Source organism: Paroedura picta, chromosome 2, assembly GCF_049243985.1.
Source record: "Paroedura picta isolate Pp20150507F chromosome 2, Ppicta_v3.0, whole genome shotgun sequence".
Lineage (NCBI taxonomy): Eukaryota > Metazoa > Chordata > Lepidosauria > Squamata > Gekkonidae > Paroedura > Paroedura picta.
The window spans coordinates 39,532,809-39,558,986 of NC_135370.1; the positions used below are offsets into that span (position 1 = coordinate 39,532,809).

Sequence of the window (26,178 nt, forward strand, 5' to 3'; positions counted from 1 at the left end):
AAAGGTCCAGGTTTTCCCCAACCTAGAGCTGGTAACCCTCCCAGATTGCCTTTGTGTGTGTTAGTGTATCATAAGAAAGCATTCTATGAGTTATAAATGTGAGGCATGGAATGTCCCATCATAACAATAACAAGGTTTGACAGCATTGCAAAGTTTGGGGACCATTGCTTCTTAGAGTCCTAAATGGGCAGGGTCTCGTGTTGATTAGTGCTTCCTTCCATGTGAGCCACACACATACAGTGCATGAGATCTTATGGGATAGTGTTGTATTCTATCCCATCTTTCAGAGATTCAGTATTTGGCCAGGTGATAAGTGCACTGTAATGCTAGAAATTATAAAATATAAAAATAAAATAAAAATGTTGTCCTCTATGGTTCACCTTTCGACTTGTTCCTTTTGTTTCTATATGTAGGACCAGAGGAAGCAGAAACAGTTTAAACCCTTTTGTTTTATCTTAGCTGTGTTTGACAGTTTTTGCCAATTTGGAAATTATCAGCATGATCCCACTGGGTCTTTTTCTCCTTTTTTCCTTTTGTCAGAACTTGAAGAATCACGACAGAAATGCCCACCTTGGTGGTACAAATTTGCAAACATTTTCTTGATCTGGGACTGCTGTTCGTGTTGGTTGAAAGTGAAGTATTACGTTAACTTAGTTGTGATGGATCCGTTTGTTGACCTTGCAATTACTATTTGCATCGTTTTAAATACACTGTTCATGGCCATGGAGCATTACCCGATGACTGACCAATTTAATAATGTGCTGTCGGTCGGAAATCTGGTGAGTCTTTGGGTGGATATTGGACCCTTTGTGTGTTTTGAATCACATTTTTCATTAAAAAAAGAAATTCCCAGATAGTTATATCAATACAGATTGATATAATAAATAAGGGGTGTGTATTCGGTTGAATCTTTGCTATCAGAAATGGGCCCCCCAAATAATTGTTGAATCTGAAAATCAATAAGCAGTACAGAACCAATGAATTTAAAGGGCATTTAAAGGGATTGCAATCCCTTTAAATGTCTTCTGTATAAATATGCCACTTGCAGAAGGCATTTAAAGGGACATCAAACACTTTAAATGCCGTTCGAGTTCACTTGCAGTTTTGCAAAAAGCATTTAAAGGCACCCTTTCCTCCTTCCATTGAAAGCAGTGGAGGATGGGGGCATCTTTTGGGGGGCCCATAGAATTGAACCAATCTTTTAAAAACTTTTAGAAACAAAGAGCACTGGGGCGGGGGAGCATAAGGAGATAAGCAGCCCCATAGGTATGTGAGGCCCAGACCACGGATGACCTTAAAGGTCAAAACCAGAACCTTGAACTTGATCCAGGATGCAACCAGCAACCAATACAGCTGCTCAGCACTGGCTGGATATGGGCCCTCCACTGGATTCATTCCAGTTCAGTTTCTAATCTGACCATGGGTTGCAGATGGCACTGTTCGATCTGACAGATGACCTCCGAAGACAACTGGGTCGAGGCGGGTCAGCATTGCTGGTGTTTAGACCTCACAACCTCACTGCTACAGAAATAAGGGGTCAGCCCTGCAATGACTGGTTTCAGGAAAAGAGGGGAGGAACAATCACACTGCTGTCAACTCCAATGTGGGGTCCCACAAAGTGCAATTCTCTCCCTGATACTATTCAACACCTTAAAGTCCAGCTTGTATGGGGATATGGACTGGAAAGTCACCAATATGCAGATGATATCCAGCTCTACCTGTTAGAGTAGCAGGCCAAGTGTCTGGGAGTTTTGGCGGAGTGAATCAAGTAAAGCTGCCTGAAGCTCTGAAGATGGAGGTCCTATGGCTGGGGAGGAAAGCACACCTCCTGTGTCTTGATGGGGTGCAGCTGTAGGCTGTACGTATCATCACGAATTTAGGAGTGATTCTTGATGCTATGATAGTAGCTCACCAGGCTTTCTTCCATCTATGCCAGGCAAAGCTACTAGCTCCCTACATGGCCCCAGAACCATAGTGGTCCACGTGACGGTTACCTCCAGGCTAGATTACTGTAATTTGCTCTATACAGGAATTTCTTTATCCCTGACCTGGCAATTACAACTGGTCCAGAATACAGCTGCCTGGGTCTTCACATTTGACCCATTCTCCAGCTGCTGCGCTAAATGCTGATAGAGTCCTGGATCAGGTTTAAGGTGTTGGTCTTAACTATTAAGGCCTTACAAGGTATGGGACCTGTGTACCTGAGGGACCGCCTCTCTGATTATGCCCCTCGCCCCAAAAGCATCTCTCAGCAAATTCCAACTTGCTTGTGGTACCAAGCCCCAGAGAACTGCGCTTGGCCTGGTGGAACGAGCTGTCAGCAGAGACCTGGGCCCTTATGGAACTGCCAAAGTTCTGCAAAATGGTGTTCTTACACCATGTGCTCTTCACCAGAGGAATTGGGCCCCACCCCACCTAGGCCTTGCTCCCTCCATCTGAGGCTGTTTTGGAGTTCCATCTATGCAGCCCCAGGCTCATTGGGGGGGAGGGGATGACAGAGCATGTTCTTAGTCTAATACATTTTAAACTGATTAATTTTAGGATTTATTGATATTATATTTTGTCGTATGGGGTTGTTAATTGTTGTAAATCACCCAAGACTGTTTTGGAGAGGGACGGCCTAGAAGCCCCCAAAATGTTACATTTTTTAAAAGTTAAGAGCAACTTTTTGGGTAGCAGGATATTTTACAGATTGAAAGAAAATGGGGAATGTTTGGCTTTCACACCCAATGTAATGCTTTCAGAATTCCAATAAGAATTTCCTGTAATACAAGCGTGGGTTTGTTGAATTGGAGTTTATTATAGCTATGGATATCTTGAACATGAAAGCCTGCCTGAATCTGTGAATTGGAATTTTAAACTTGCTGAATATAATGTTTTGCATACAGGTGTTCACTGGAATCTTCACAGGAGAAATGGTTCTCAAACTTGTAGCTATGGACCCCTATTATTACTTCCAAGAAGGCTGGAACATTTTTGATGGCTTTATTGTAACCCTTAGTTTGGTTGAACTTGGTCTTGCAGATGTGGAGGGGCTGTCAGTTCTTCGGTCTTTCAGACTGGTAAATATAGTCAAAAATAATGAGTTGGATCCTAAGCTCTGGAGATAAACTTACAGAAGGGAAATGCTTCACATTGTCCCATTTTCTTAAATACCTCCCCCAGAACTTGAAAAGCTGTTCCTGGGGGCCCATGTACCTTTTTAGAGCAGTATAGGATGCAGTACAGGGGTTGCATCTAGAGTGTGAAATCTGTCAAAATTGTTGGACCCAACCAGTGGCCCCTCACCAGGATCAACATCAGCTGTACCTCCTCACCCCTTCCGGCCACACAGACAGAGAAACTCCAGGTGGGAAGGAAGCTGTTCCTCCCTGAGGGAGATATATTGTACCAATAGGAAAAAGGCGATCTGGTTTCGTCAGCACTTACTGGACAGATTCTTCGGACTGCTTTTTTCCTATTGGTGGAACACCCCCCACTCATGGTCAGTTACCTCATATTTAAGAAGTACGCTGTCGGGGGCCATGTGACACATTTTATTATATGGCAAGATATTTCATTATATGCTATAAAGAAAAAAGCAATGTTAACTCTTAAGAAATATATTTCTACATTGATCGCTTTGGTGGTTAACTTGAAAGGTAAAGGGCAGAATCCAGCCATGGATAGTTCTGAATAATTCCACTAAAAGCCATGGAGAGGTGTTTGCAATCCTATCCATTTTTATTTGTAAGTGTCCCTATCTGCTGGGGAGAAGAACTACAGAGCACCAAGCTCTAGGATCCACAAGGGCACTGGCTGATGAGTGGTTCCCTTGCCACGTGGTGGTGAGAACTAGCCAACAGCCTCAGAGCTGGGCATACCAACCTTTTAATGTATTATTTAAAACATTTCTGTGTTGCCTCTTCAGAGACCTGCTTGAGGTGATGGACAACATAAAAAAATAATAAACATATTTAATTAAAATAATTGAAATTAAACCATTAAAAATTAGCCAATGAAATGCAGAAGTCATAAGAACATAAAAATCTAGAATCCATAAAAACACACACACATACACAAAATCACTAGCATAAAATATTTGGCAGTCTAATTGATCTTCAAAACTGTCCTCAGACTAGAAGCAGATTGTATTTAAAAAATTTAAAAATCAAACACTCAGTTAAAAGTTGCGGGGGGAGAAATGTTTTGTTTTGATGTCAAGGAGTTGATTGTGCCTTTTAATTTCTACACTGACTTCCTTTACAGAGATCTGTAAAGATCTTCTTTCTTTCTTTTCCAGTTGCGAGTTTTCAAGCTGGCGAAATCCTGGCCAACACTGAATATGCTGATCAAGATCATTGGCAACTCGGTGGGGGCTCTGGGAAACCTGACCTTGGTCTTGGCCATCATTGTCTTCATCTTTGCCGTGGTTGGCATGCAGCTGTTTGGAAAAAGCTACAAAGAATGTGTATGCAAGATCGCCAATGACTGTGAACTCCCACGCTGGCACATGAACGACTTTTTCCACTCTTTCTTGATCGTCTTCCGCGTCCTTTGTGGTGAATGGATAGAGACCATGTGGGATTGTATGGAAGTTGCAGGTCAAGCCATGTGCCTTACAGTCTTCATGATGGTTATGGTGATTGGAAATCTAGTGGTATGTAATGTTAAATAGATAGATGATTGATAGAGCTATATTGATTGGTTGATTTATAGATTCATTATAGATCAGAGCAATTTATGATCCATTAAAGAGAAAAGCACACTGGGCTATTTCAGCAAAGCCCTTTCAATAGTTTTTACATGTAATAATCAGAAATTGTGTTCAGCCTTTATCTAATTCTCAGCATGGTATCATCTCTGGCTGCTTAAATTCAGAGACTGAGACCATGAACAGAAAGGACAGCTCTTTCTATGAATCTGAACAAATCCCCAGATTTGCAGAAAAATCTGAATTCTTAAAAAATATATATTTGAGGATTAAAATCCCCAGGTAATAGAAATAGTGCCTGTACCCTCAAGAAACAAATGCCTTCTGCGGTAAGCATTGTGCATGTTGCTAGGCAGCCACAACAATAACACCAGACTTCAAACCTTGGTTTCTGTCACTAAAAGGCACGGGGACAAGAAGAGCACTTTCTAGACCTGGCTCATTAATGTTCAACAGGAGCCACCACACAAAAGCCAGTTGTTAGATTCAAGTTCAAATCCCCACTCTGCCCTCACCAGGTGACCTGAGGCCAGTCTGACACTCCCAGCTGAACTAACTAACTAACTAACTATAGCTAAAGGTTGAAGGCAGATAAAAGGTTGGTGGGTGAATAGCTGAGAAAGTGAGAAAGAGGAAGGGAAAGGGTATAGAGGTTGTCAGGAAGAAGGAAAAAGGAAATATTGTGATGAGGTTGATGCAGGGTAAACCCCATAATTTGTACCATGCAAATGGGCCTTGCCCAGTGTCCAGCACCACACAACTGGGCCAAAGTTCTCCCACACAGAAGGAAAGCCTAAGACAGAGGAACAAATAAGGTAGGTTGGTTGTTGGGTGGGAAGTAGAGAAAGAAGCAGGCAAAGGGAATAGGCTAAGGGGGCTTTCAGAAAACAATCCTTCTTATGATGGGTCATACTCTTTTCCTTCAACATTTCCTACCAGTGAGTATTGTCTTCTCATGGTGTGACTGAAGTACAATAGGCTCAGTTAAGTCATTTTATCTTCTAGGGAGAATTCGGACTTGATTTAATCTATTTGGCTTTTGGGCATTCTGTGGGATCTGTAAAACTTTCCTCTGGCACACATGTCAAATGAATCGATTTTCTTCCTGTCAGCTTTCTTCATTGTCCAGCTTTTACTTCAACATATAATAATAGGGAATAGCATAGTAGAAATTATCCAACAGCAGCATTGGTCAGACCTCACATGGAGTACTGTGTAGTTCTGGAGGCCTCACTTCAAAAAGGCAGTAGACAAATGTGAAAGGGTTCAGAGGAGAGCAATGAGGATGATCCAGAGCCTGGGGACCAAGCCCTGTGAGGAAAGGCTGAGGGACTTGGGAATGTTGGGCCTGGAGAAGAGAAGGTTGAGAGCGGACAGGATATTTAAAGGTTTGCTGGCAGCAGAGAGTAGGACCCACAGTAATGGGTTTAAACTACATGTAGAACTTTACCAGCTAGATAGCAAGAAAATGGATTTTATGATTTGCTGGTCTTTGAAGTAAAAATCTATCTACTCAGCTATGATATTCTTTGATTGATGTTGAGCCAACGTTCTCACTCAGCCTAATCTGACTTGCAAAGTTCATGTGATAAAACTGAAGAATAAAACCAGGTATGTCACAGAAAGGAGGGCAGGATAAAAATATAAGAGAAACAGGACAGCATTGGAATAGGGGTGGCAAGGGCTAGCAAAGCAACCCACATCTTAGACCTCGTCTAAACCCAACCAGCTGACCACATTCCTATATGTGAGGTGATGTCTGGCTAGAGTATTGGCCAAAACGTGTTGCAGACATTAATCTGCATTGTGTGGTGTACATTTAAAAAGAAAACCCTCCTGAGTGCTTGCAGTGGTCCCCAACCCCTGGGCCGGGGACCGGGACCAGTCCCAGTCCGTGGACCACTCGTTACCAGGCTGCGGCTCCTTCTCGTCCTCCTCCCTGGCTGCTGCCTCAGGGGCTGCCCTGCCAGTCTGCCGCCGGCTCACCTTTGGTGCTCTCCGGCGGCCACCATGGCTGGGGCTCCCCCTTGGCGTGGCACTGCACAGCAGCTGCTAGCAGCACCCCCGAGTGGGCAGCGGGAAGTCAGGGGCGCCGGTGGGAAAGCAAGTGGAGCAGGGGCTCAGGTGGCATCCCTCGGCAAAAGAACCTCCCCCCCCCCCGGGCCTCAGTAAAATTGTCAAGCGTTGACTGGTCCCCAGTGATAAAAAGGTTGGGGACCACTGCTCTATAGGTTCCATATCCAATGAATCACTTCAGTGTTTTCAAAAGGAAGCAGTTGAAGGAGAAGGGATCTGGACAGCTAGATAGTCCCCATGTTTCCTGATTGTTTGTAATCAGAACTGTTTGGCCAGTCACTTCTGAAATCTTCCTTTCCCTGGCATGTAATGCTAATAATGTAATTACAATGCCCCAACCCAAACAACCATGAAATTGCTGAGCTGGATTCCTGAAGTGGCCAGCTACCAATTGGACCGATGCAATTGGCATAGTAACTCTTTAAAACACATTGCTATGCCATTTGAAAACAGAAATGTCCCTGTGATACATGCATCTTCTAGACCAGTGGTTCTCAACCTGGGGGTTGGGACCCCTTTGGGGGTTGAACGACCCTTTAACAGAGCAAGCAGCTTGGCCGGGGGGGCGCCATCCACAGTCTTGCAGGGTAGATTGAGATAGAGCATTTGTCTGTCTAGAGCAGTGGAAAAGAGTGAGATTGGCATGGTGGGACAAGAGGCAGAACTGAACTGAGAAACCCTGGGGAAAAAACTCATTTATATACAATCATAAATAGTGGATCTTCACACCATTGGTCAGTTTGGGTTTAGTTTATGTGAAAGAACACTTACATATTCTTATGGTTGGGGGTCACCACAACGGCCCATTATGCACGGCCGCCGAAACGGCGATTTCGGGTCACATGGAAAACGCGGAGGGGGAAGACGCAACGCACACCGGTTATTCATGGGGCAGGGCGCGATGGCGGCAAAACCCAGAGTAACCGATTATGCACGCGGCAATCCGGGCGCCGCTTCTGGTTGCGCCCCGGTCACCCGGAAGCTGTGCTTTCTTCCGCGTTTCGCAAACGCGGCTTTTTCGGCGGCATGCACCGAAGCTGTGGCCGGTTGCAGCCAGCACCGTGCGTTATCGGTGATTTTAGTCGCCGCCATTCCACCCTGAATGTGTGCTAAAACCCCCGTGCATAATGGGTCAACATGAGGAACTGTGTTAAAGGGCTGAGGCATTAGGAAGGTCGAGAACCACTGCCCTAGACTATGCCTTATTTCATTCATAGATTCCTTCTGGTAGGATGTCAACTCTGGACTGGGAAATACCTGGAGATTTGGGGGATGGAAATTGAGGAAGATGGGGTTGGGGGAGGGGAGGGGATTCAATTGGGTATACTGCCATGAAGTCCACCTTCCAAAATAGCCAGTTTCTCTGGGGGAACTCATCTTTGTAGCCTGGAGATCACTTGTAGTCCCAGGAGATCTCAAGCTATGACCAAAAAATTGGCAAACACATTTCTCTACAATCTTAGGTTTACGTACTGCCTGCATGTATTTCAAGCTCATTATTTTTGCAAGAGACTAGGATCTCTCTTTTCTTTTCTTTTCCTCCCCTCACCCTGATTTAGGTACTGAATCTATTTTTGGCCTTGCTGCTGAGCTCCTTCAGTGCCGACAACCTGGCTGCCACTGATGACGACAACGAAATGAACAACCTCCAAATCGCCATGGCAAGAATAGATAAAGGGATAGACTATGTGAAAAGGAAAGTCCGCGAATTCATCCAGAAAGCCTTTGTCAAGAAGCAAAAGGCCTTGGACGAGATCAAGCCCCTCGAGGAGCTAAACAATAAGAACAGCTGCGTCTCCAACCACACTATGGAAATTGGCAAGGATCTGGATTACCTTAAGGATGTGAACGGGACCACAAGTGGCATCGGCACGGGTAGTAGCGTGGAAAAATATATCATCGATGAAAGCGATTACATGTCCTTTATAAACAACCCAAGCCTGACGGTGACTGTGCCAATAGCGGTTGGAGAGTCAGATTTTGAGAACTTAAATACGGAAGAGTTTAGCAGCGAATCGGATTTGGAAGAGAGCAAAGAGGTAAGGGTTGGATTGGCTTTTGAGCTACTGTGGACAAGCTTCTTTGGGACAGAGCTGTGTCTACGGGCTCAATCTGTTCCGGCAACAGCCCTGGGCAGAACCGAACAGCCTCTCGTTTCCCTTTAAAAGGGGATCGATCCTAAGCAGGTTTACCCAGGAGTAACTCCAGTTCATTCAGTGGTGTTTTCTCCCCCCAAAATGTTAGATATGCAAGATCTGCGGTGTGCTTGATTGAGCTGAATATAGTGTCCTGCAGGGGGTGTTGGTGGCCGATATGTATTTATTATAGTTAGGTTAGGATCTCCCGGATTATTTTCAAATAACGTCTCCTCCAGCGCCCTGATTGGTTCATTGGAGGCTTCATACCTTTTTGAGTATACTTCCTCCCAGCTGACCTCAAGAACAGTAGTTGACAGAAGAGTGACCGCAGACAACAGTAGCTAGACCAGGCTTTCTCAAGCAAGGTTTCATGAAACCCTGAGGTTTCTTGACAGCCCTGGGGTTTCTTGACACCCCTGAAAGGTTTCTCAAATGTGTGGGAGTTAATTTGTAATATATTTTTTAAATTTATTAAACATTTATTGGGTGATATGACCACATATGGTTATGGCAACCCACCACCCAAAATAACCAATGATGAGCTGGAGGAGATGGGAAGGAGAGGAGCCGGGGGTGTCCACAGCTGTGCTTCTCAACCATATTCTGCACGATTGTGCCACTTCTGGGGTTTCTCAAAGCCTGAAGAATGCTTCAGGGGGTTCTCAATGGCTAAAAAGTTGAGAAAAGCTGAGCTAGACAATTAGAACCCTCTTATCTCCTCTTTCTGTACATAGTTGTTTCTCTCCATCTATCAGTTTTAACTTCCACGGTGCTGGCTTCGTTACTTCATTAAGGGGAACAGTAGAAAATCACTTCCATTCTATTACATAAGAACACACCAAAATCTGAGTCCAGTTGCCCCTGTGAGACCTGATACAAGAACAGATTGCAGATCTATAGCTAGCTAAAGTGCTCCCTTTGAAAAATGACACTATTTTTCTCCATCTGAATTCAGTGATTATGGTATTTCTTCTTCTTCCCAGAAACTAAATTCTTCTAGCTCATCTTCTGAAGGTAGCACTGTCGATATTGGACTTCCGGCAGAAGAACAGCCCGAAGTAGAAGCAGAGGAAGCCCAAGAACCGGAAGCTTGTTTTACAGAAGGTGAGGGAGGGTAACATCAATCCAGTGGTTGCCACATAAGCTTTGCTTGGCTTCTATATATGTCTATTGTTTGGGGGGTGGGGATAAGGTTTGAAGGGACAAAAGCTCAGTTTACATTTTCGGTATTTTGACAGATTCTTGCAGAAGTAGGTCAGTTTAATAACTTGGTTGTAGAACGTGAAGCCCCAGTGACTTGGAAGGGTTTTTGTCATTCTCTTTAGTGGATTGTCGAATTGTAATATCTTTTCAGGCTGCGTGCGAAAATTCAAGTGTTGTCAAGTTAGCGTAGAAGATGGAAGAGGGAAACAATGGTGGAATCTTAGAAAAACCTGTTTCCGAATCGTCGAACACAACTGGTTTGAAACCTTCATTGTCTTTATGATTCTTCTCAGCAGTGGTGCTCTGGTGAGTGACAACAGCAAAGCAAAAATTTTAAATGTGGCTTACATGGAAAATATACAGTTTGCATAGTGATAACCATGGCCAACTTATGGTCCTTCTGAATTATTTAGAAACATGATGTCTAATAATGCCCAAGCTCCATCAAGTACTTTACACACAATTATTGTTTAAGTTCTATCAATAAATTATTCCTTGACTAGGGGCCAAGCCCGTTGCATTCAGGAATACAGCGGGTGCTAGATTAGGGGTGGGGGTGGAAAAACTCTGCGAATGGCTGCAGGACCCCCGGGCAGGGAACTCACCAGCAGGGGCAGCTCTCACGCAGCAGGGATCTGCAGCCTTTGAGCCTCGGAGGAAAGTGGAAGGAGAAGGCTTTTATCAAGTACAATCAAGAGTGGGGGATGGAAGGCGATTGGCTGGCTGCTGGACAGACAGGCAAGCCAGTTGGAAGAGGAGGCACTTGGGCGGGACAGCCGCCCTGAGTGAGTGTTAAGTGCACTTAAGCCATGAGACACGCTCCTCCTCCAAGGCCTTACCAGAAATATATTATGTGGAACAGATGTTTGACCCAAAGACGTAAATAAAGAAGGGAGATGCCAAAGTAAAATAACTATGTTGTTATTTATTCCACTTCATAATTTTATATCTATTATATCAGCATATGCTTTTTCAAATGGATTTTCATGGGGTAAGGCAAGGAGCTGCAGTGAAAAGGACTCTGCAGGATAAACTGGCTCATTCAGCTCTCATGCAAAACCGTGATTAAGATGACTGTCGGAACTTGGCTACTAGCCACTGTTGGTTGGTCAGGGAATGTGAAACCCAAATCTGAAACCATGTTTGAAGTTGGCTTATGTGAATTAAACTTTGGTGGGATTAGAGGTGCTGCTGGACTCATACTTTGTTTTATTAACTACTGTTGGTCTGAGGAAGAGTGCTTGCACTCGAAAGCTCACGCCATGAATAAATCTTTGTTGGTCTTAAAGGTGCCACGGTTTTGTTTTGTTGTACTGTTAGTCTTGTTAACCACTTTTAGTCTTATTAACCACAGTTAGTCTTAAGTACCGTTCTGCATTTTGTAAAGGCATGGACATTGTAGCTTAATCCTCGCTAGGGACACATGAACACCTGCTGGTTCGGCTCATGTCCTGTTCACTAATCAAAACCAGGGATGTGATATTTTGAGGATTGGTTCAATAAGCCAGTGTTCCGCAACCTTTTGCAGGCCACGGACCGCTGTGCCGGGGTGTGGGGAGAGGGCGACCTGGGGCCCTGCGCAGGCGCAGCAGCCCTGGCGCAAACGCGCCTGCATGTTTGTGTCCGGTGGGGCGCAAATGTGCTGTGCATGCTCGCATGCGCGGACTCGCGCCCCTGCTGGACGCAAACATGCATGCGCGGCAAGTCCACGCATGCGCATTTGCACCGCCAGCATGCTGGCGGCTGCAGCTCCCTCTCCCCGCCCCTCCAGGCTGCAAGGAAATCGGCCGCCAAAACGGCCAATTAGCTTGCGGCCCGGCAAGCTTCTCTTCCCTCCCCCCCAAAGAAAGAAGCTTGCCGGGCAGCAAGCTAATCGGCCGCTTCGACGGCCGATTTGCTCACGGCCTGGCGAGCTTCTCGCTGCGGGGGAGGGCGGGAAGAGGGAGCTGCGGCCTGGCAGCGTGCCAGTGTGCCCAGGGGTTGGGGACCACTGCAATAAGCCATCTGTCTGTTGGTATTTGACAGGTTGCTTTACTGCTGGCTTTTCATGCATATTTGTACTCAAAATGTGAGTGCCTGCTGAACAAAGGTGCAGTTTTTCAGCTTTTATCAAGTACAATGCTGGCATTTAGAAACCCATTTTCATCTCAGCTGTGTTTGTCAGGGTGAGAGTAAAAGTCAGGCCTAGGCTATTTTCAGTAGATCTTCATGACATCGTTGAATTTTTACCCTAAAACAAAACTGCCATAGCATTGTAGCTCATAAACAGAGGCTAGATAGCCATCTGACGGAGAGGCTGATTCTGTGAAGGCAAAGGGGTGGCAGGTTACAATAGATGAGCGATTGGGATGTGAGTGTCCTGCATAGTGCAGGGGGTTGGACTAGATGACCCATGAGGTCCCTTCCAACTCTATGATTCTATGATTCTATGATCTTGGTTTAGAGGCAGCACCATAGAAACTAAGGATCCCCTGCTTCATGGTGCTGTGATGCATGGATCTGCAAGATTTTTACACGAAGGTGTCAAAAGTACATTGGAATACTTCATTTTGCATCCATGTTCACACATTGCATAATAAAAAGCATGGACCCTGTGCGTTTTGTTCTCTAGGAGGGGGCATCTAATCCACCCTCACCCCCACCCATCGCTGTGTCTGAAGAAGATTGAAATACAGCAAAGCTAGAGATCTGAACCCTCTGATCTGTAACTCTACCATGTTTCAGCCTTCACCAAGCAATGTAATGGGAGTGTCCTAATCTGCCCCCCACAACAACTCCAAATATGTTACGTTTGTCTGCCAAATGTGTCCATTGCAAAGTCCCCAGCATTCCTAATCATAGAATCATAGAGTTGGAGGGGACCTCCAGGATCATCTAGTCCCAACTCCCTGCACAGTGCAAGAACTCACAGCTACCCGCCCACCCACAGTGACCCCAATTTCATGCCCAAGTGATTCCCTCCAACACACACCAAAAACCTCCAACCTGGCCTGGAGGGAATTCACCTACCATCCCACAGTGGCGATCCACAATTCCATGGGTATTGTCAAGGAAGGGCCACAAGAGACAAACACTGGCACATCCCTTCCTGCCTACCCACCCACAATCTGCCTACGTTCATAAAGACAGTACGTCTGTCAGATGACTATCTAGCCTCTGCTTAAGAATTTCCAAAGAAGGAAAACCAATGACCTCCCGAAGAAGGCAGTTCCACCGAGGAACCGTTCCTGATCAGTTTCCCAGCACCACCACTGGTGGCTGAGACGCTAGCTGGTGGCAGGGGAAAGTGCTTAACCCAGCATTTGAGGGTTTAAATGGTCATCTGGAGACCAAATCCTATTTTTACCACACATTAAACTATGACTTCACATTACTACTGAATTGAGCCAATAAAACGCTTTGTCCTACAGTTATGGTTAACAGAACTGGGGTAAAGACATTGGGGAAGCTGTTAATAGAAGCTTGTTGTGTATTATGGCTGCTACTGGCTAGGCCACAGAATTATACTGTATTTCATCATATCATCATGTGTATAACAGAAATAACCCCTGTAAGAGAAATGATGGTGAGGACTCAAATGTATATCGTTTACTGTGAACTACAGAGGTGGAAGAATTTTCTCTAAACATGGAAAACGACCGATAGGATATTTTCTCCTAGTTTCGTTCAGCTTCACAAAAAAGGAATGCTAAATCATTTAAACAATTTTGCAGGCCTTTGAAGACATCTATATTGAACAACGGAAGACCATCAAGACCATGCTAGAATATGCTGACAAGGTCTTCACATACATCTTCATTCTAGAAATGCTTCTGAAGTGGGTGGCCTATGGCTACCAAACCTACTTTACTAATGCCTGGTGTTGGCTGGACTTCCTGATCGTTGACGTACGTATCTATTATCCAAGCTCTGTGTTAGATAAGTCCTCTTTGTCCATTGCCCTTAAAAAGTTTGTTTTGAACCTTTCCCCCCCCCCCCCACTTTGATCAATATCATTCACTCCATAATTCAATGTATTTTAAAGGTACAATATCTGGCATTCTGCTGTGGCTCAGTGGTAGAGTATCTGATTTGCGTGTAGGAAGTCCCAGAACAGGGTCAATACCCGTTTAAAGCATATTTATTTATATATTTATAACTGCATTTATTCACCGCCACTCCTGGCCAGCTGGCTCGAGGCGGTTTACATCAATATAAAATACAATTGTTTAAAATAGCTAAACTACAACCCAACACACCCACCCATCCTCTCCCCTCCTGCAGCTCAGTGGACTGCCCCAATCACCTCACGCCTCCTGGTGGGGTGTGCGGAAGAGGGACCCAGTCGATGTTCCACCACCCAGCCTTAACCAAATGCCTGGTGGAAGAGTTCTGTTTTACAGGCCCTGTGGAACTGCGAAAGCTCTGATAGGGCCTTCAGGTTGTCCGGGAGCTCATCCTCAGGTTGGGGCCAGGACCAAAATTGGCCTGGTCCTGGTCAAGGCGAGGCATATTTCTCGTGGGCTAAGAACCACTGACTTGTTTAAACTCACAGAGCGTAGCGCTCTGCAAGGGGCATAGGGGGATGGTGATGTGAAAGACCTTTGCCTGAGACCCAGGTGACCCGCTGCTGCTCAAAGTAGACAATGCTGATTTTGATCAATGAATGGGCTGAGTCCATCATAAGGCAATTTCATGTGTTCCTCCATTCAGAGGTAGGAAAGGCAGAATCCATAAATGTCACAAAGAGAACTAGTTCTGCCACATCACATTTCCATATTGCCTCAAGAGTGATTCATAGTCAGCAAACCACTGCGGTTAAAAAGCTTCATTTCTCAACTATGTACTACCAAGATTGCCAGTGCAGATTACTTTATGTAGATTCTATCACACCACTTCACACTTGTTGCCTGTTATGAGTAGAGGTCTCAGTCCTTGCAATGCTTTCTTTTATGATTCAAAATCTCTAAAATCCCACCTGAATACACAAATCATGTTCCAAAAGGCTCCTTTAAAACATTTAAATAGTGTAGTCAGTTAGCAGTATTATTATTAATGCAGAGAGAGATGAAAACACATGTTGATATGTACCTGTTAGGCACTCACATGCATGATCCGTTTCTGCATTTATCCATACAATGTGTTCATAGTTCTATATTTGCCAGGATATTAAGTAAAATTTCAGGCTGTAATTGCATTGGATTTGTGGATCCCGATGCTGTACTTCAGTGAAGGATAAGGTCTATATCAGGGGTAGTCAAACTGCGGCCCTCCAGATGTCCATGGACTACAATTCCCAGGAGCCCCTGCCAGCATTTGCTGGCAGGGGCTCCTGGGAATTGTAGTCCATGGACATCTGGAGGGCCGCAGTTTGACTACCCCTGGTCTATATAGACCTGTTGGACTGCCAGAAGTCTCTGGCCACGTACAAAAACTCAGCCCTTGCACTGAAATATTTGTATACATAACAGAAAATCTACATGTGTATCTTGCAGTAAATACACAAAGACATTGAACTATGTAGAATAGCGATCCCCAACCTGTGGGCCGCGGACCACATGTGGTCCTTCGACTAATTGGAAGTGGGCCCCAAAGGACGCCTTCTCCCCCCCCCCGGCCCTTTACTTCATCCCCCCGGCCCTTTACAACACACTTCGGGTGTCATTGTCTCCCATCACTCCCAGATGGGACTATCTCATTGCAGAGAAACAAGCTCAGGGTTCCCATTGATTTGTCATTGTCCTTATGTTCATTGTTGTCGCGTGTCTGTATCTTATTTTGAAGGGATGTTTAAACATTACCATAGCGATCAGAGAGCATTAGGGCCGTGGTTGAGAGTAGAGGAGTAAACTACCCCCCCACCACTGGGCCTCAGTAAAAGGCGTTGAGTGGTCCCCGGTGAGTGGTCCCCGGCGTTGAGTGGTCCCCGGTGATAAAAAGGTTGGGGACCACTGATGTAGAACACACTCGGGTATCAACTCTACAGTGAGTAGCACTCAGGCTAGTAAACAACTCATTCATCATTCTTTCAACCCATTTCATATTTTAAAAAGGGCCCCCAGTTTCCAACCGTGTTTTATTTTTCCTTTTTAACAGGTGTCTTTGGTTAGCTTAACAGCTAACGCGTTGGGTTATTCAGAACTGGGTGCCATTAAGTCCCTCCGGACACTGAGAGCTTTGAGACCTTTACGAGCTTTGTCGCGATTTGAAGGGATGAGGGTAAGATGAAAGGGGAGGGGGGGAAAGCTGTTTGTAAAGAATACGCATGCCTAAATATCAGGAATGTTCCATGCATGTGAAATAAGGAATGATTAATCCATGCAGAAATGCCGCCCTTTCATTCTCTTGCATATTTTCTCGGTAACGGATAAGCAAAAGGCTTCATGAGCTAATCTGAACCCCTTTGTTCAGCTTTCTGCACCCCATTAGCTGGAAGCATTTAGGTTACTTTACTTTCTAGCCAATTTGAGGAGTTTTGTTTGTCAATGTGTTAAACCCGATCAGATTCGCTAATAGTGATTTAAAGGTGAGTTGGTTTTGCGTGATCTCCTGATCAAGGAAGTGTTTCTATTTCATGACCTGGTTTACATGACATGGCCATTGAGAAGAGCACGCTGCTCTCCTAAATCCAAATCTGTATGTTCCTATTTAACTTCGCGGGGCAACGGTACTCCTGCTGAAATTAATACTTAAGATTACAACACGAGATAAGGAAGGTTCACAATAGGATATCAACAGAAAAATAAGGAACCTTTCCAAGGCAATATTCTTGTAATAATATATATTCAGTTCCAATACAATTTCTTTTATATACATGAAGAATCAACCATAACGGTTTCTAGATAATTTCCGTTTTCAATGACACCTTCAGTGGTTGAGTCCTCCAATATAGGTTTGTTGTAACAATAGTGGAAAAATCCTACAGCCTTTCCTTATATTAGTATCAATAGACCATTGGCTCAGAGGGATTGAATATATATATTATTACAAGAATATTGCCTTTGAAAGGTTCCTTATTTTTCTGTTGAAATTAACACTTAACGCTAACCCAGGCTTCAGTTTAGGATTTTCTTCAGTAGGTCAAACATGATCCTATTCTATAATGTGCCTTTCCAGAAGAGCGTATCTCCGTTTTTGTCCCTGAACTGCTTACACATAACTGACACAAGAAGCGTTATGAATCACACCATGTAGACAATTCAATAACCTTCTGCACTGGTATGGTCTTGACTTAATTTGACTAAATCCTGTTGAAATGGTTAATTAATCAAACCATACGATGGATTCTTTTTTTTTTCCTTCTCACAAGTGGCTAAAAAAATGTCAATCCAATGTAGACCCCTCCCGCAAATCCCCAGCATTATCTACACAAATCATGCAATATTATATGTGTTGCTTTCTGAAATAACTCGAGATCACAGCTTAATTGCTCTCTCCCAAAAGTTGCTTACGCTATATCCCTGTTTTCTTCTCGTCCTCAAAGCTAATGGGTTCACTTGTGACAGTACTGAAGTCACAAGGAAAAAAGGAAAACTTCCTAAGACTGTTTGTCTTGGAAGCCATTAGCTCCAAAGTTGGAACAATTAGTTTGCTCTCCGTATACAAATCGATCCAAATTGCATGTTATTCAAACCTGTTATTCTGAGCGAATGCTTTTCTTGCCACTTCATGGAAACGTAAGAGGAAACAGCTTCTGAAGAATATGAAAAAGAATCTTTATCTAATGAAATCAACCTCCTGTCCGGCTGTCGAAAATAGTGCTTAGATGTAAAGCCATAGACAGGACCGTGAAATGAAATTCAGATTATGAGAGCTCAGTTCCTCAAATTGTATCCATCAGGTTGCATTATCTTTTCTTCAAAATTTGGAAGAAGAAAATATTGTCAATTGAAACTGACTCAGTACATGAATTTCAGGTGCATCTAACCACCCCTTAATTTCAACAAATCCCTTTAAAGAGAAATTCATGAATTGAGAAGTCAGCAGTGGAATAGGGTAAGAGCTGGACAATTGCTGTAGTGTTCACGAACATTCATTCAGTTTTTCAACTGACTGTTTGGTTTCTCCATACTTCTCCATACTTCTTTTTCTTTACTATTCATGAACATTCTTGCAAATGTGTTTTTTTGTTGGCACAAATGTTTGGGGAACTGTTGTTCTTTGTCCTCCTTCCTAAATAACCTTCAAGAAAAGCAATAATGCTTAATGTTCATGTAATATGAGTACCAAAAATATGCCATTCTGGGGGGGGGGGATAATTTCAGTGTACATGTGAAGAAGAAAAAGGATTAGACCTGGTATCATTTTACTCCCATTCACAAGAAATTTCCATTGCAACGTTTCTCATTTATGCTATTAAGAAGGAACCAAGGTGTCATGTGTACACAACTGTACCTGTTATTCGCCAATTCCTATCCACCCCCCACCCACCTACCCAGATTAAAGGTTTCTCCCATTGAACCAAGGAACCAAAGAAATAACATCTGGTGGTCTGAATCCACAAATCCAAGGGCAAACAGATTAATTGTATAAAGTGTACAAATGACTTAGACAGGAAAAAAAGAAACTCTGAAGCGCTTGGCCAGAATTTAGGAAGTGTGCACATTCACAGAAATTGGTGTCAGTTAATGAATGATTCGTGAACAGGCAAAATAACTCCTATGAAACTTCATAACACAAAACTCTTGGGACTTCTGCCATCCTAAATAAAGTTATATCACTTTGAGCCCATTGATTTCAATGGACATAGGAGAGTGTCACTCTGCTTAGGATTGCATTGTGAGACCATTCGTATTTCAGCAGCCGCAGTGTGTGAGGAAACAGACAAAGACATGTTGAGCAGGACTTCCTTGCTTCCCCATCCTGCTGCAATCCACAGAGACCCCATTCCCTCCCCCAGTATCATTTCTGGAGAGTAGTGGACCCTCAAGAACAGTACAGGGGACACGGCAAGGGTCTGTGTTAGTAGTTCAGCAGTGGAACTGACTGCCTAAGGAGGTGGTGAGCTCCCCCTCATTGGGTAGCAGTGGCTGGACAGATACTTATCAGGGATGCTTTAGGCTGATCTTGCACTGAGAAGGGGGTTGGACCAGATGGCCTGCATGCCCCCTTCCAACTCTCTGATTCTATTCTAAGGACGGAATCAACAGAAATTACCACCCACTGTTCCATAAATGGAAATTCCATTTCATGGAAAGAACTGTGTGATAGTATACACGCCATTGGTGGCTACAGAATAAATGAATAATGCAAACAATTACCCCCTTGCTATCTTTATGGGGAGTAATCATCCAGTGACAGAACTACAGTACAATATAGGATACTTCATGAAGTCTGTAACTTGAAACCATATTTTATCTGGTGCTTGTTAATGCCAAAATAGAGACTCTTCCAATGAGTTGCATTCCTTCCTCTAATGTCGAGCAAGTGATTGATATTATTGATTAGCTGATTGATTGACAGATAAGGTGGGGACCCTTATCTGGTACTCGTTAATGCCAAATAGAGGTTCTTCCAATGAGCTGTATACCTTCCTCTAATGTCAAGCAAAGGGGTGATTTGATTGATTGATAAGGTGGGGACCCAAAAGCCCCTAAAATAATGTTGACTGATCTTTTGGAGTCTCCATTCGCAGTACAGTATCTTTCTTTAGTCTCTGAGCTTTAGCTAATTGCCAGCTTTTTAACAGTCTCATTCATTGAAAGTGACTCCCCAGTAATGAAAGCTATTTAATACATTCAGGAAAGGACGGACATTTAAATCCTCATGAAAAGGGCCATTATTTGCCCTGAAAATATCACCCAACAGATTCAGAGCTGACAATAATGACTGCCCTTCAAGCCAAAAGGAAATTGTGGTCTAGCCATATTTTAAAACATATCTGGTTTCATTTAGCTACAATAGGACATATGAAACCCTGTGACTCTTTTTCGTGCAATTACAGTTTAGGCTGCAATTCCCTGTCGTTCCCAAGAACGTTTCATTGTTCACGTATTTGCATTCTTCTCTTTCATATATGGAGCTTTAAATTAACTTCATATGATTTCTCTGTTCCAAAAACTGGCCACGTTAGTTGTACGCAGAAGACAGCCACGAGACCTAAGGACAATGTAAGTCTGTGAAATATAATTTGACTGTTTTATTGTTCACAGTAGCCCCAAAGAAAACAGGGACAAAAATGATCAAAAGAGAGTAGTTTTTTAAAGTATACATGTTTGCCAGGTTGTTATGAGAACTTAACTGACTCTCTAGGCTGATCCTGCATTGAGCAGGGGGTTGGATGAGATGGCCTGTATAGTCCCTTCCAATTCTATGGTTCTGTTCTATTTTCGAAGGGGGAATCGGAACAATTCTAACTCCACATAGGTGCTGGAAGGCAAAGTAAGCTCCTGCTTTCATTCGAAATTAAATCTCTTATCACAGACTGAGAGCTGTATTCGAATCTTGGTGCACGTAGAGAGGTGCTTACACCTACGTGCCCAGTGAGATTTTAATATAGCTGTTGCTTCCTGTTTGTCTTTTCGAAACTCCCTGTAATGCAGTGCCTCTTGCAATAGTGCCAAATATGTATGTATGTCGTCGATGTAGACAAAAACAACGTATCCATTTGCTTTGCTGAACTTAGAGGATTAATTTCTGTAGCAATAAAGCATGTGTCTATGTGTAAACTCACCAGAAGACAGCATGTCACGCCGCGCTTGATATGTTTCGATCAGAGCAGCAAAGCAGAAAAGGAGGATTTTTTTTAAAGGCAAAAAAAAAAAAAGACTCCACCTCGCACTTTCCGTTTTGCATGTCTTATGCACATCTCTGGCTGATTGCTTTCAAGTTTTATCATATTTCAAATTTCCAGTCCAGCTTCCAAAGAGGCAGCTTGAACAAGAAATATATTGAACATCCTGTGGGCTTTAGCGAATCTTTTAAAAAATGCCTCTTTTACTGAAATATCAACAACCCCATTTGTAATGGACGGCATCAGAAAACTATTTTGATTTTTTACCACTCCAATGAATGCATTCTCTTACCTTGGTCATCTGTCTTTATGGGTGGAGTCTACTATCCTTTGTAGTGGTTACATTTTTCTGTTTCGGTTCCCTTGGCGGTTTTGAAAAACTGAGCATGTGAAGAGCAAAACAAAAGGAAGGGAATATTATTATTATTATTATTATTATTATTATTATTATTATTATTATTATTATTATTATTATTATTATTATTATTATTATTATTATTGTAGCCCTTCCTTCCTGTGAGGTTCAGGGCGGATAACATCAGCAGTAAAATACACTTATCAACAACATTAAAACGTGTTTTAAATTAAATTAAAAACATTTTACAATCCATGCCTTTACCAACTGATATAATCATCAAGGAGGGTGTCTTTCTTTGGGTGGATGAATCAGTTCTTCATATTCTAACAGATGTTTCCCCAGGGAGGCCAGCTGATTTGATGTTTTCAGGTGTTCAGTCCCTGGCCTCAGTCATGGCCTGGCGGAATAGCCCTGTTTTATAGGCCCTGCTGAGCTAACGGAGGTCCTGCAGGGCCTTCGATTGGCAGAGAATTCCACCAGGCCACTTGAATTTTACAGTCAATGTCTTGGATCCGGACTACAGCTTCTACACGTGTAAGGATTTCATCTGCGGAGCACGATTTCCTTCCGACAGTAGCCTGAAATGAGGGGGCATTTCAGGCAGCTGCAAAAGGGGGAGGTGATAAAAATCATCTTCCACTGGTGGAAATCCTTGTGCCCATGGAAACGCTAGTCTGCATCCAAGCCATTGAGCTCTATCCAAATTCCTCCTTTGATTAGTGGAGGAGCACTTCTGCTTGTGACACTGGGGAAGCCATGCCTGCCAGTTCTCCCCTTTGAACTGCAGATAGACCCCTTCCACACACACACATGGACACACACACACACGGACACACACACGGACACTGTATCCCATGCCTTTTCTCAGGGTCCCAAGCCCTCAAGAGTAATTTTTTGCAAGTGTGAAGGACTGCCAGGGAAAGGGAGTGGTGGGAAAGTCCTGGTTCTTTGGACATGATGTTCCTAGAAGAAACATTTCTGTTCAGTTGCCCTGTTTTAAAAGAGAGCGATTGAATGTTCTCATGGTCACCCAGGTGGCTGCATGTGGAGGAGCGGGGCATCAAACCCAGAATGCTAAGTTAGAAGCTGCCACTCTTAACCACTACACCATGCTGGATGTGACATGGTAGGTGTTCTAGCACAGAGCATTTTCTAGAGCATCTAAAGACATCACTTCTCATTTTCACCAAAAAGTGTGGTCAAAACGCTAGCGTGATGCTGACATGTCAAGCTCTGGCCCCCTCCATTCCTCCTGGGCATTCGTGGTTGTGACCAGGCAATCCTGAATTGTATCTAAACCACTTCAAAGTGTATGAACCAGTTAGGCGAGCCATTTTTTAGTGATGGAATCAAAGCTGAACCAAAAATAACCCCGAACTTTTAGTAAGTCAACTCCTACCCTCCATGTACCAACCATTATCATCAACTGATTCTGCCATAAGGTACTACCATTGCCTGATCCTGATCCTTCCCATAAATGTATTTGAATCACACTAGAGAGTTGTTCAACCATAACCCCATAAGGGCTAAGCTATATAAACTGGATAGCCCAGGGGACCCCCGTACATCTGGTGTAGCTTGAAGCCAAAAGAAAATATATAAGTTACTCCTCTGCAGGCTACGAAACTCAAAGGATAGGAGTGGTAAATAGCTCCAGTGAAGGTTTCAAAGAGCTGAGATGAAACCTTCACCTGAGAAAGGCAGAGTACGTTTCAGAGATCCAAAAAGAATCTTTCAGAGGGTAGCCATGTTCATCCACAGCAGAACAGGTAGATTTGACCACAGCCGCACCGTAGAAACCAACAAGATTTTTAGAGTGTAAGCTTTTGAGAGTCAGTGCTCCCTTTATCTTATTTAATTTTGCCTCTGAAACGCTTCTACAATTGCTGACAGTCTAGGAACTGCACTATTTATATACTTAAAACAGAGTAGCTGGAATGCAGCAATAAGATTCCTTGAGTTCTCTTAGTATTGCTGCAGGGAAAAGCAGATGGTGGGGAGACTGCGATAATCAGTTCTTCACACAAAGAAATATTAACACACCAGGATCAGCTAGGCTCCAAGCCAAGTAATAAAGAATGGCTACTTAATCTGATTGAGGAGGAAGGAAATGTTTCATGAAAATTCGAACATATCTCAAAGCCCCATGCATGCAAGAACATGGAGGACAGCAACTAGGGGTTTACGGGATGCTCAACTATGGCTTTCCTAATATTTATCAGGTTTTTAAAATGTGTGTGTATATATATATACACGGGGTATCACTTGTATTCCATTGTTTTTAATGTATAAAAATACAGCATAACATTTTCCTTCATTCCCCCAATGACTCACTTCTTGAAACTGGAGGTGATTGGCTCTGAGCGTGGGTTTTGCGACCAGTAGGTAAAAGGCAGTCCAAGCAACTGCTGATGAAAGCAGACTGCCTTTTTCCTATTGGTGGCTTTTGCTCTAGATTCCATGCCCCCCCCCCACCTTCCCTTTGGACATGTGGGCCTCCTTTGGCTCCCTGTTGCTCACTCTGCCAGTAGGGCAGGCCTCCTTCGTGCAGTGGCCAGACAGTGAACTGCAAACAATGGAGAGAAGGTTTGGAGGGGGAAACATGCTGTAGCCCAGGGGTAGTCAACCAGTGGTCCTCAAACGCTGGCAGGGGCTCATGGGAATTGTAATCCATGAACATCTGGAGGACCACCAGTTGTCTACCCCTGCTGTAGCCTATGTCCTAACCTCCTCCCTTCATTACCTGTGTCTGGGGCTGCTGTGAACTGGCGTGGACTAGCGGAGGAGCAGGGTGAGGGGGAAAGAGAGCAGCAGAAGGGACGGGGGTCTGCGGACCAAAGAGGACGGGAAGGATGCACTTAGGTAGGAACAGCTAAAAATATGATTGTGCTGTTTGCAATGGGGGCAGGGGGGGGATCTGCTGCCTTTGCCATGCCCTCCACTGGCTGGCCGTGGAGGACATGGCAACTATGCTAGTTCTGACAGGGCTTGGCTGTGCTATGGGAGCGCATTCCACCAGTAGGGGGCAGGATGGAAAATGTCCTGGCCCTAGTTGAGGTCAAATGTACCTCTTTGGTACCAGGGACAACCAGGTAGTTGGTGCTCATAGAACAAAGTGTTCTTTGGGAGTGTAGATATCAGTTCTGGTATCACAGTATAAAGAGGCCAGGGCTCCCTAAAGAAAACTTATGAAGCACAACATAAAGACAATATTCCTGCCAGATTTCTTCGGGATTCTTCACCTACCCTACAGAGCCAGGAGTCCCACGGGGAAAGTTCAAACAGTGTGAGGAGTTAGTATCTGGGTTTGAGAACTATAAAACTACTTAAAGCCTGGATTGATGTCTGAGGCAAATTGTCCAGCCCAAGAACGTTTATTCACACACACACACAGCTGAAGCAAATAACAACATTTAACCAGGAACTGTGAGAAGCTAGGCTTCAAAAGAAGCAAGGAAAAATCCTCCTGCTGACAATTTATAAATACAATACTCTGCTGACATTTACACACCAGATCCAGGAAAACTTGCTGGTCTACCTCTGTACCCTCAAAACCAACAATATTTTCCAGGGCATTGGCTTTTGTAAGTCAAAATCCACTTCATTGGGTACAACTAAGAATGAAGAGTTACCAGCTGAGCCCTGTATTTTGGGGGACACCAGGAATCAGTACACCAGGAAACTCACTTTACAAAAAAGAAAGGGCCTTCTCAGGGTTGTCTAAGGCAGGGGTAGTCAACCTGTGGTCCTCCAGATGTCCATGGACTACCATTCCCATGAGCCCCTGCCAGCAAATGCAGAATGGTAGTCCATGAACATCTGGAGGACCACAGGTTGACTACCCCTGGTCTAAGGGGTGCTGTACCTGCCCCATGGAGGCCAATCCTAAGCAAGTCTACTCTCAGAATTCTACTCAAGTCTACATTTGTGCTTATCCACAGAAAAGAATCCTTAGGATTGCACTGTTTCACAGCTATCCCATCGGAATTTGTCTTCATGAATGGACTGACAGGCTCTTCCCCCTTTCCCATCAAATTGTTGATCAGTGGGATTTATTTTTTTCAAGAGGTTTCACCCCATGCAGTTCTGGGTACTTTGTGCTGTGTTGGATCAGAACTATAAGGATTAATATGCAAAAGTCCATTCCATTTTGAAATATTCCTGCCAGAATATTCCTGTTAAACACCACAGCAGCTCTTAAGATAGAAGCCTTGTTTTACTGGGTTACATTTCTTGTCCCCTAACTGTTCTTCAATACATTTCCAAAAAGAGTTGTCATAGCTTAAGAATCAGGGTGACGTTAATATATACAAGTCATCCAGTAATATTTTCATTTAAATGTTTTTGACCCTTTACCCAACCTCCTCCTTTATACTGGCACATGATTGTCTTCATTCTTTATCTTCTTTAACAAAATGTTTAAGGGAAAGGAAATCAATTTACTTAAGAATGACTGGAGCTTGAAATAAACAATGTGATTATTCAGAAAAGCGCATATTGCAAAGCTGTCTGGCTTCCTTATGCAAAGAAATTAATCTTTGTAATAATAATAATAATGCATGATTACCTGTAGTACTCAGAAAGTACTAACTCTTAACTCATTCCCTGAATGAAATATGTGATGTGTTGATGGTTTTAAGGAAACGATGCAAGTCATTTTAGTTTACCAGAAGTGATTTGTTTCATTTTTATATTTTGATTTTTCCATACTAGTATTTAATGCGTGTCTCTTTTCTTACAGAGATCCAACTACCTTCATGTTACTGTTATCAGGTTTTGGTTTGTTTTTCCTTCTTTCTTTTGTTCTCTTTTTTTGTGGCATTTTGGTTTTCTTTTAGATTCCTTAAGTTGTTTACCCCCATCTTTGTTCTCTCATTTGAGTATGTGATCGTATTAAAATGTTAAACGCTGTGACCCCGTTGCAATCAAAATGGTGGCTAGCAGATTTAGAAATTGTATGCTTTAGTGCAACGGAGCAACCATTTGACCGTTCTTTTTA

The 26,178-nt window shown here is 43.6% G+C and overlaps 1 protein-coding gene across 5 annotated transcripts in view; it reads left to right on the forward strand.

Annotated features, from left to right (window-relative positions):
- The window catches only part of LOC143829274 (sodium channel protein type 1 subunit alpha), a 134,337-nt gene that overhangs the window by 95,913 nt on the left and 12,246 nt on the right, over window positions 1-26,178 (forward strand). For all 5 annotated transcript variants that reach the window (XM_077319834.1, XM_077319836.1, XM_077319835.1 and 2 more), the window contains 8 exons: window positions 541-779; window positions 2,889-3,062; window positions 4,283-4,639; window positions 8,329-8,808; window positions 9,891-10,011; window positions 10,262-10,416; window positions 13,824-13,997; window positions 16,186-16,308. In XM_077319834.1, the coding sequence (XP_077175949.1) occupies window positions 541-779; window positions 2,889-3,062; window positions 4,283-4,639; window positions 8,329-8,808; window positions 9,891-10,011; window positions 10,262-10,416; window positions 13,824-13,997; window positions 16,186-16,308 (1,823 nt within the window). The remainder of the gene's footprint in view (window positions 1-540; window positions 780-2,888; window positions 3,063-4,282; window positions 4,640-8,328; window positions 8,809-9,890; window positions 10,012-10,261; window positions 10,417-13,823; window positions 13,998-16,185; window positions 16,309-26,178) is intronic.